An 11586-nucleotide genomic window follows, 5' to 3' on the forward strand; every position below is an offset into this window, starting at 1 on the left:
GTTTGGAACTGATTTTTGTGTATGGTATGAGTTAAGACCCAATTTCATTTTTTAAACCCAGGGCCTGAGTAGTACAGCATGTAAGGTACTTCTTGGACGACCAGACCCGGGTTCAATCCCCAGCATCCCATATGGTCTCCTGAGCCCACTAGGAGTGATTCCTGAGTGCAGAGCCAGGAGTAACCCCTGAGCACTGCCAGATATAGCCCAAAAACCAAAAACAAAATCATTCTTTATCCCAGTGGATAGTCAGCTGTTTTTTTTCTGTCATCAGCTATTGAAAAGACACTCCTCTCCTATTTACCTGAAATAGCTCTGTCATAAATTAGATCTGTAGTTCATTCTCTGGTCTGCTCCTGCACTGATCCATTTGTCTTTCACTGTTAGCGTGTTATACTGATTTGAGTCCTGTTGCTTTGTTTTAAGTCTTGAAATTTAACAGAGTAGTTTTCCCCCTATTACTCCCCCTGAAGAGGACACTTTATTGTCCTCTGGAATATCTTGATCAGACTTAGTTATTTCCATTTCTATAAGCATTTTTTGGGTCCCTTTCTGTCATTTTCTACAAAGAGAAGTGAAGGGATATTTATTGGAATGTCTTGACTGCATTAGTCATCTGGAGAGTTGTCAATGTCATAGAAGACAAAACAAAAAAAAAATAGATACTTAGACACTGATTTTTAAAAAGACTAAAGGATAACTATATGCAGTATGTAATGGTGCTTTTAAATCTTGAAGAAAATGTCCCCTTTCCCTTCTCTTGGCTGGTATGATGACAGAGGCTGATCCACACATAAAAACAGTGTCTTCCGGGAGCTCTGGAGTTCACATGTGTGTTCACTGGGCTTACACTCCTGACTGCATTGCCTGCACATTATTTGCAATGCTCGCAGGCTGCCACATACCTCTACTGCATTGCTCGAGTTCACCTGGGTATGAAGTGTCAGTGACACACTAGGTCATGCCTCCAGAGGTCCCAGACAGTGGACTTGTTGGGCCATGCTTGGCACATGCCAGCATCACCAGATAGAACTTGTGGCTTAGAGCTTGCAGGGCAGCGCTTTGCTGCCAACCTCTCCCCTGCTCCCTTAAACCATTAAACTTACATAATTAGGGCCACATCCAGCAGTTACTCATGGCTCTTCCCTGGCTCTGTGCTCAGGAATCACTCCTGGTCGTGATCGGAGGATTCTATTTGGTGTTGGGGATTCAAATTGGGGTGGACCACATGCAAGGCAAGTGCCTTAGTCACTGGATTATCTCTCTGGCCCCTTAAGAATTTTTAAAACTATCTTTCCAGTAATAAAAATGATATCACACTGGAGCGATAGCACGGTGGGTAGGGCATTTGCCTTGTACGTGGCCAACCCGGGTTCGATTCCTCTGTCCTCCTTGGAGAGACCAGCAAGCTACTGAGAGTATCCTGCCCGCACGGCAGAGCCTGGCAAGCTGCCTGTGGCGTATTCGATATGCCAAAAACGGTAACAAGTCTTACAATGAAAACGTTACTGATACCTGCTTGAGCAAATCGATGAATAACGGGACGACAGTGCTACAGTGCTATTCTTTCCAGGGTCCAGAACCATAGTACAGCAGGTAGAGCATTTGCCTTGCACATGCCAAATTAGATTCAAATTCGGCACCCCATAGCATTCCTTGGGCACCACTAGGAGTATCTCTGAGCACAGAGCCAGAAGTAAGCCCTGAGTACCACAGGATGTGGCAGAACAAACAAGCAAACATAAAACCCCAAAACCACCAAAGCCATTTGTTCCTGAGGCAAGAGAGATAATATAGCAGGTAGGGCATTTAGCTTGGATATGGCCAACGCCAAAGTGACCCCGCGGCACCTCAGTATAGTGTCTGGAGCACCATCAAAAGTGACCCCTGAGCAACACCAAGTGTAGCTCAAACCTTAGCCCCCCAAAAAAAAGAGTTTTCTTTTTCACCCTCCTTCCTTTCTCTTTGTCATTGTTGCGATGGTCTCACTGTGCACACTTGGTTGTGGCACTCACACTTACAGTGTGTGGAGGATACTGCATACTTGTTTGTCGCATGGGGCTCACAAACAGCAGTGCTGATGGGACCTTCCTTGTGGTGCTGCTGGTGTTCAGGCCTGGGTCCTCATGCCTGCAAGGTGGGGGCTCAACAGCTGAACTATCTCTGAGATTTTAAGAATCTAAGTTGGGCAAAATTAAATTTCATTTTGCCTATCAGGAAATAGTAGAGCACCTGATTCTAACTAGTTGTGTATTATCTTTGTATCTTGCATTAAGCAGATTTTCTGCTAAAAGCGATAGTAAAATAACAAACAAGACTGATTTAAAATTTCTGTAGTTTGAGTTTACTCAGTATACATTTAAGACTGGAATGGCAAATGTCTGTGGACTGACTCTCCAAGTAAAAAGTTCTAAGCAGTTGGTGCCCATTATTAATTTCCAGAAAAAAATCTTTTAAAAAAACTATTGATTAGAGCTATGAAAATCATTATACTAAAGGGTGGGGAAAATAATTCATGGGAGTTACTGCATGCTATCAAGTCTCATAAAACTGTACTAAATTCTTTTTTTGGTGAAGAATCATTTCTGGTGCTTGAATACTGTTTATATTTTTTTTACAATCTTACATTCTTCTCATAGAAAGTATGTTGACTGCAGGAAAAACTGAGTTTTGATTGAGTTTTCAGTTATTGCAGCCAAGGCAGATAGAAGAATGGTGTTTATGGTTCCCTGAGTCAGTTGATGACTTGGTAATTCTAATGGACTCAAAATTATGGCCTCTTCTTTGCATTAGTCACTTTCCCCCATCCCTGAATGTTTGTTGATTTCTGTTTTCTCATCAAAATTATTTGCAAAGTAAAACATCTAACATCAACAACAAAAAATTTCCTAATAGCCAAGGGAAGAACTGACCTTCTGAAGATCAATCTAAGAGAAGTTGAACTGGATCCTGATATTCAGCTGGAAGACATAGCAGAGAAGATTGAAGGCTACTCTGGTGCTGATATAACTAATGTTTGCAGGTACTTTTTCAAAGTGGTCTGTAACTTTAGATATTAGTTATAGATTTAGTAGGGGGAATGGTCTTTCAGTCTTTGTAATTAGCTCCTGATAGGAAAACAGGAACTATTTTTGAAAAGCGATTTAATGTTTATCCATTTTTTTATAACTTTGTCATTGTTACGATGAATAATTAGGTAATGGTATGATCACTTTTCTTATCTATCCTTTTATTTTTAAAGAAAAGGCAATTACTGATTTTGTAATAATAACTTTGACAACCTAAGTTCAGTTTAATCCCAAATTGGAGACTAGCAAAATCAACATAAAATAGTATCGTTTCATTTTAGTTCGCATTATTTTATCACACCTACATGAACACTGTCGGTCAGTTTAAGCTATGGATAAGAAATATAAGTATATGCATATGTACATAAATATATGTACATCTATAATTGTGTTACTAAATTAAAAGGAGATTAACACATAACATTTCAAATTTTATTTAATTTAGTGGCATCATTTTTACTCCTTTCATATCACTTAGTGAAGATTGTTTTCCTAGTGCTTATTTTCATAGTTATATTTAAATTGACATCTTCCTTAGCCTTTCCTTAAGACCTTTCCATACATCTGTGTTTGTCTTTTGTTTTTGTTTGGGGTCCAGTCTCTGCTGTGCTTAGGGGCTGTGCTAGGTTCAGTGCCAGGCTTGGTACTTAGGAGTTGCTCCTGGTGGTGCTTGGAGGACTGTGCAGTGCCAGGGATCAAGCCCGAGCCAGCTGGATGCAAAGCATGAGCTCCCACCTCTCGGACTATCTTCAGCCTCTGTGTTTCTTACTTTCTTGTTTGCTTGTTTGTTTCTTGTTTTTTTGCATCACACCCCAGTGATTCTGTGTGGTTACTCCTGAATTTGTGCCCAGGGATTACTCCTAGCAGTGCTTGGGGGACTCTCTGGGATGCTGGGGATGCAACCTGAATTGGGCCAAGCAAGCATCCTTCCCACTGTATTATTGCTCCAGCCCCAGTTTCTCACTTTTTATATCAGTATTTTTTCCCATATTTATCTAAATTTAACAGTAGATACCTAAAGGAGTAAAATATATCAAAATTTGAAGTTTTCTTTGACTTGGTCTTCCAAATAGTTCACGAGCACTAGTTTTCTACTCTCCCAAACTTATTTCTATCTAAGTGATCAAAAAAGAGAGCAGAAAATAGAATCTGGAAAAAAAACAGCTTTTATCCTTTTTGTTTCCTACAACTTCACTGGGTCCAGAATTTGGGTTTTACTGTACGTAGATATATTCGTGGTAGGAGGGAGCGTCTCCTAGCCTCACTGTCTCTCATTGGATTGTCAGCAAACTTGTATACAATTCCACTTATCTTAACATTAGCCATATGTTCTTTTCTAAGTGTACTCTTTGGTATTTAAACATTATATTTCCGTTGTCTAAAATTCTTGGCAGTCTTTGAGGAGCAAATGGGGGAAAGGAAATTTAGTACCGAGTCCAACTAGAATTTTTTTAGGCTCCATTAGTGATACATTTTTATGTTTGAGTCCTTTTCATCCCATCATGTTGTAACATTTATCAAACCTTTGAGACCTTTCTGATTAGGAAAATTATGAAGAGCTTTACAAAAACATATAAAATTACCCTTTGAATGTTTTCTTTTACTTGCTTACAGTTGAAAATGTTCACTGATTTTGGTTTATTTGTAGGGATGCTTCTTTAATGGCAATGAGACGGCGAATCAATGGCTTAAGTCCTGAAGAGATTCGTGCGCTTTCTAAGGAGGAGCTTCAGATGCCTGTGACCAAAGGGGACTTTGACTTGGCTCTTAAGAAAATTGCTAAGTCTGTCTCTGATGCAGACTTAGAGAAGTATGAAAAATGGATGACCGAATTTGGATCTGCTTGAATTTCTGTTGTCTCCTTTATGTTTTGGTACTTTCGTTTGTGAATGTGAAGAAATCCTTGCATTTCCCCTGCCTTAAAATCAGGTTTTAAAGAAATGCAGCTAGACTCCAAATTTGGGCTAAATTAACCTTAGGTTGTCAAAGTCATTATTGCTGAATTAATAATAACAGAAATCAAAAGACAGAAAATTGGGAAGGCTTTTAGTGAAAGAAAATGTAACCTAAATACATGAGGAATGTGAAATGGTAAGAAATAAGGAATGCTTCCGTAGAGGCCTTGGTAGTCTCTGCCTGCTTTCCTCTAGCCCACACATTCATGCGTTACTTGCACACCCAAACCAGTGGACACAGAAGACTGAAGAGAGTGATTGGTGCGCTACTGTAGAAACTGTTTACAAAAAAAGATTTAGAAAGACTTCTACTCCCCACTAGCTTGGTTTTGTTTTGTTTTTCTATTCATTACTCTGAATACAAGGGACCTATATATGTTGATTTTTAACATCAAAGCTGTGTCAAATTCATGATGAAGAAGAGAAAAGGGATAGTTTCAGATAAAATAAGTTGCCCGTTAAGCCCTTAGAATTCAGCTGTTGTAGAGACTTTCATATAGTTAGAATTTTAATCCTCTTCCCCCATGATGTCTCATGTTGTGTTTTTTTAGTAATCTAATAACTTGTTGAAATTAATAGGTAAGTGTTTATTATTGTGAATATTTACTGTTGCTTTATTATTGTGAATCATTTTGCCAGGTTTTTCTCATTTTTAGTATCTTTTTCTTCTTGGCACTTCTTAAATTTCATATGGGAAGGGTTGGAAGAATATTATAGTTTATATATTATTTAAAAATGTTTATATGTCTTTATAGTATTCCACATTTCTTTCAATATGTTCAAACAAGATATGCCCTCCATTTCTCTCATATCACAATCACGATCACGAAATCCCATTAATCATCGATTTCTCGAGCGGGCTCAGTAACCTCTCAATTCGTCCTTTCCCTGAGAGCTTAGAAGTCTCTCGACTCTGCCCTCCCAATGATGTCACACTGGAGGCTCTTTCAGGGTCAGGGGAATGAGATCCATCTTGTTACTGGATTTAGCATATGAATACACCATGGGAAGCTTGCAAGGCTGTCCCATGTGGGCAGGAAACTCTCAGAAGCTTCTCCGTTTCTCCCAGAGGGAGAAGTATTGCTTCTAGGAGCTCACTTTTAAGTCTCTGGATGTTGGCTATTGATGGAATTACACACACCTGGGTTCCTCTGCCGGTACCTTCATGCGTGAGGCCTGTCCGAACGTGTGGAGAGGGGCCTCGAGCATGGCTATGGCTAGGTTCCTGTGGTCTTCTGCCTCCGGGAGCTCTGCTCGGGGTGGGGAGGGAAGCTGGAGCCCATCCCCTCTGAGGGGCCCTGGGGAGGACAGCCAGGCGTGCGGGCAAGAGACTCTTTTCTCATATATCATTTGATTTTCCTGAATTTGACTTATCATTTTCTAAATAATTACTTTGGAATTCTAAGCAAGTTCACTCTTATGGCTAATACAAAGCAAAATAAAGTAAAATCTTTATAGTTCTTAAGACAACTTAACAAAATATTACACATAATGAGAAATGTTCGTTTGAAAATTTAAAAATTGTTCCTTGTCTAGGCTGAGAACTTGTACTCACAAGATTATGATAGAAATTTAACATAATATTCAGTTCAGTAGGAATTAGATAATAGAAAAAAGGCTATAAAAACATATCTAATCACAAATATGCATTTAAGATTATATTTATCCTATTTTTATTGGATGACCTGTGCTTTAGTGGACAAACTTTTAAAGAAAAATATGTGTTTGAAAGTATTCTGGATTTTCAATATTGAACTACACTTACTGGCTTAAAACAATATAATTTTTTTTAGATACTTAAAGCATTTCTTACTAACTTGCTTTAAGAGATGCTTTTCCTGTTGCCAGAGAGATAGTACAGTGGGTAAGGCAGTTGGCTTCACATGGCTGACCCCAATTTGGTCCCTGGAACCCCGTGTGGTCCCCTGAGCACAGTCAGGAGTGATCTTTGAGTACATATGAGCAGTAAGCCCTGAGCACCACTCTATGGGACCCCACACCCCAAATAAACGATTTTCCCCTTAGAACCATGTAATTTTCAGATAATTTAAGTCTGACTCTGAACTCCAGTATTCGTGTAAAGCTATTTACTCCCCCATTCCTCGTAGGTATAGATTATAGGAGTTAAAGTCATGATTTTAACGGAAATAGCTTTTAAAACTTGTAAATAGGTAAGTTTCTTTTTATTCTTTTCTGTATGTGCTTCTAAAATAAAAGACCCACTCAGGTGATGGAGCGGACTGTACAGGCCCACTCAGCCGATGGAGCAGATTGTTGCCCTCCAGGCACATGTTTTCTTCTGAAGACCAGGGTTGGTTGTGAAGATAACAGTTGTGCTTCGATGGCCAGATCTTGTTTTGCTTATTTAAGTTGATTTCTTCTAGATTATTTTCCTGGATTTTGTGTATTTGTCTCCCCCTTGGCCCCTTGATTTCTTTATGGATAATGATTTGGTAATTATGATTTAAAAATTTTCCCAGGAAGGTTGGCCTTGAAGATGGAAACTTTCCTGGAAGCTAACTTTTACTGTGTTTGTGAGTGAGGTGTCCTCTTTAATTTCCTTTGTTCTGCATTTTGCCTTTTCCCAGGTGTGGGTAGTGAGTGAATGTTTTGTATCTTAAACACCTCAAAGGATTGGTGATCTATCTAAAGCACATTGTACACACATTGTATTTTTTGAGAGAGAGTGTGCATTAACAAGTAGTTGTAATTTGTGAGATAGTTGTCTTTTGCTTTTATTTTTTTCTATGTTGCTTGATCCAATCAGAAATATTTGGGTCTAAAACCCTCATATTTCGGATCCTATGACAGTGCTGTTAGGACCGTGTATGGACTAGTTCTGTTATGCAGGTATCCGATCGATTCCTCAGTGGATAGTATTAGTTTGAATGGTGAATATCCCCTCTACTGGGTGCTGGGTATTCACACAGTACACCAGGAACTCAGGTTCCACATTGTAGCCTCAGACTCTAACATATGGAACATGAGTTCAGCCATAAATACAGAGGGCACTAAACTCTGCTTCTTTGCTTTGGAAAAAGAGTATATAAAGGCTCTCTTCTCTTTTGTGTTGTAAATGGTTTAAAATTAGAATGGATTTTCATTTGTTTGGGCAATATAGCTGTTGCAGATCTAGTTATTTCTATTATTCCTTTCATTTCTCAGATACATGTTGATTGTAAACAGGTACATATATAATTATGATGAACATGTGAATACATTACATGGTTGTTAGAAACAGTTTGCTTATAGTATTTTTGTCTTATTTTTTGTTTTGGGAGCCACACCTGGCGGTGCTCAAAAGTTACTCCTGGTTCTGCACTTAGAGATCACTCCTGGCGGGCTCAGGGGACCAAATGTGGTGCCAGGTACCAAACCCAGATAGTCCATGTGTAAGGCAAGCACCTTACCCGCTCTACTGTTGCTCCAGCCCATAATTTCTTTTTTTAAGGAATAATATTAATACTGATGATGTGAACTATGCGAATGACTTTAATGTAGTCTGAAATCTCCCAGTAGAAGATAGAAAATAAACACTGCATCATAAACCCTGACTTCTGGCCAGTAACAAATATAGCCACTTCAGAATGACCCAATCCTCTGCCTCCAACACCAAGACAGCTTGGAAGGAGCATGTTGTACCTGGCTGCATGGCTTCCCCTATCATAAAAACATTGCAGTTTTTACGAGGTGATGGCTTACTATCAAAATGTCAGTCAAAATACTGACTTATAAACGTTTGCTCAAAAAGTGAGCAGTTATCTAGTGACTATATTATGCACATCCATCCAGATGACGTAGGAGAAAAATGCATGCATAGAGCCCAAGTGTACAATAGAATCTTACTTTTGTACTTCACTGCAAGTAGCCTGCCTCTGTTGCACTTGAAAATTTTGATACTCTATAGGTTTTGAGTAGCACTCGTGCTCGAATACCTTTCTTGGAAGTCTTCACATACATTGTTAGATCCCTGATCAAAATGAGCAATCAGTTGACAGACTAGGGTTCTATTTTTCGATCCCCTGTCTTGCAATGAGTGAAGGCTCAGACCGGGATTTCTCTTTGTACGGGGTTCAACTTCTTTCAGTATTGTCTGGATTAGTGAGTATTTCTGTTTTTGTATTTGGTACTAAGCTAGATTCCCATTGTTCATACTAGTGTATTAATAATAATTGCAAATTTTCTTAGGGATGTGTATGGCATGACATGTTAAGGATATATGCTGGCCTTTTTCTAAGAAAGGGTCATCTTGATATGTCTGAGAAAACAATAGTAATTACTCTTGTCACATTTTCTCCTTTGTCCCGTAACTCTCTAATCATCTAATAATATTTACCTAACACTTAATTTGTGATGCACATAATGCTTACATGAAGCAAAGAATATGTCAAAATAGAAAGAGTAGAGATTATAGTTGAATGGCTTATTAGGAGGATAGAAATATTGAAACTGTAAATGTTTTATTCTAATCTTCACAATTTTTGCAGAAAGTGCTAAAAACTGTTGTAATTACCATGTTTACTTATTTATACTTTTAAATTATGCTTTTCATAGTTATTTATTTTTGAGACATTTGCTTTTAATATTTAACATAGAAACTATATTTAAAAATGAAATACTATATAGATATGTTTTTAGATACTCAGAAGTTAACAATAATTTTTTTAGTTTTCAATTAGTTTTTTTTGTCTCTAGACAGTACTTTAATTTTAATACTTCTAGGATTTCAGGTGACTTGTTAATAATAACAGTAAAAAATTAAGTTCATGTCCTAAAATTTATCTTTTTTATTTATTTTTTTGTTTCAGTTCATGATTTACCTTATTTGAATATCTAAATAACCTGAATACTGCTTTATCACTAGCAGTAAGTACCTTTGTATGCATTTGGAAATTTGGTACAACAAATTTGGTACAACAAATAGGGAATTAATACAGGTGTTTTTCTCCTCTGAAAGGGCTCCCTATGATTCAATTTTTAATACTATTAAATGCACTTTGATCACACAACCTCTGAAGTGGCTATATTATTGCCCTTTGGGAAACCAGAATCTGCACTCTGTCTACCTCAGCTAACCAGGCTTAGTTTTCAGTGGGAATGAATTGAAACCAAATTTGAATTCAGTTCAGCCTCTGTGCAGATTTGTTCAAGTACTTCCTTTTCTCTCATCTTGCCCTCTGCCCCTTAATTTATTTTTAACCTTGGAGTTCTTTGTTTCAAATTGTTGTCTTCTTCTACAAAGGCTTATATTCCAAATTAAGCCTCCCTGGAATATTTGTGTTCTTCTTCCTCCTCTCACCTTCCAGATGTGAATGTTTCTTTCCAAGGAGCAGTTTCCGGGCACTACACATAGGCTCCCATTCTCTCATTGCTTCATATAAATGAACTAATGTGACATTAAAAACCTGGAACCTAACTGCTCATGTGTCCTTCCTCTAAAAACCTAAGACTACTGTCTTCACTTAATTGCTGTGAATTCCAAGTGTAAGTGTATGGACACTGCAACTTTCAGCGACAAGACATATAACAAAAGTCCTCCAGTGAAATGGGTTCAGTGCTGCTGGGATTATTTTTTCTCATCAAAGGTTTAATGAAACACGAACAAAAGGACATCACTGCAGCACCTGCAGTATTTTGTGAAAATACACAGAAATGCTCTTTTCACCTGGTGGTTTAGCAGCAGGGATTTCCATTCAGTTGACATTGCCTGGACACAGTGTCCACTGAGATCACAACTTCTTACCATAGTTTATAAGTGTATTGTACAGACTTTTGTTTCAGTGTTTGTCTCCCAGTATTTTGAGCCTAAATAAAAGACCACAGTTTGTAAATTATATTTAAATTAAATGTGCTTTTTTTTTTTTTTACATTTTGTGTTACTACTCTGCTAGTCTCGTGAACTTCATTTTACTTGAACATAGGATGTAACTTGGTAATTTCTAGAGTGTTGCTTGTCACTGTTTCCTTTATGATTCACATTTGATCTCTAATCCCTAGTCACCTGCCACCAGTGGGGGAAAAAAGCCCTCCTTGGATCTGGAATGACTTCCCAGAGTTTTAGTTCTTAAAATAACATACACTGTAAACCCCGTGTTTTGTGTTTGCTATAAATTATATTAATAATTTTAAGGTTTTTGCAATGAAGCGTGGGGTTTTAATGAATTCTAATTGGTTTAATAAATACACTTACTTGGGTGGCACTGTTGCACAATAAATGTTCCATGCGGTAATTTTTCTGGATGACTTTGTCTTATTTTATAAATCTCACCAACTGACACTTTTTGACAGGGGAGAAGTTTTAGGCTTCTAGAAAAAAATAAAACATAAAAGTCTCTATATATTATGTCACACACCCGCTCCTCAGCCCACCTTTTAGTGATACCTTGCGTTAGTGCTTATTGACTTAGAAGTACAGGAAGTGATTAAAAGGGAGAATACATTTACTTGGTATCAAAGAACTGCATTTGGGGGAGCTCATTTAAGTAGAAATCCAGTGATTTTTTGTCCTGAAAAAGACAAAAGTCAGATGTTGTACAGAGGGAACAATGTTAAGTGAAGTGTAG

At 38.0% G+C, this 11586-nt stretch overlaps 1 protein-coding gene across 3 annotated transcripts in view; it reads left to right on the forward strand.

The window, feature by feature from the left end:
- The window catches only part of KATNAL1 (katanin catalytic subunit A1 like 1), a 110929-nt gene extending 99666 nt beyond the window's left edge, over positions 1-11263 (forward strand). For all 3 annotated transcript variants that reach the window (XM_055139902.1, XM_055139896.1, XM_055139909.1), the window contains exons 10-11: positions 2896-3022; positions 4717-11263. In XM_055139902.1, the coding sequence (XP_054995877.1) occupies positions 2896-3022; positions 4717-4915 (326 nt within the window). In that variant the 3' untranslated portion in view covers positions 4916-11263. The remainder of the gene's footprint in view (positions 1-2895; positions 3023-4716) is intronic.
- The last annotated feature ends 323 nt before the right edge of the window (positions 11264-11586 follow it).

This window comes from Sorex araneus, chromosome 1, assembly GCF_027595985.1.
Source record: "Sorex araneus isolate mSorAra2 chromosome 1, mSorAra2.pri, whole genome shotgun sequence".
NCBI lineage: Eukaryota > Metazoa > Chordata > Mammalia > Eulipotyphla > Soricidae > Sorex > Sorex araneus.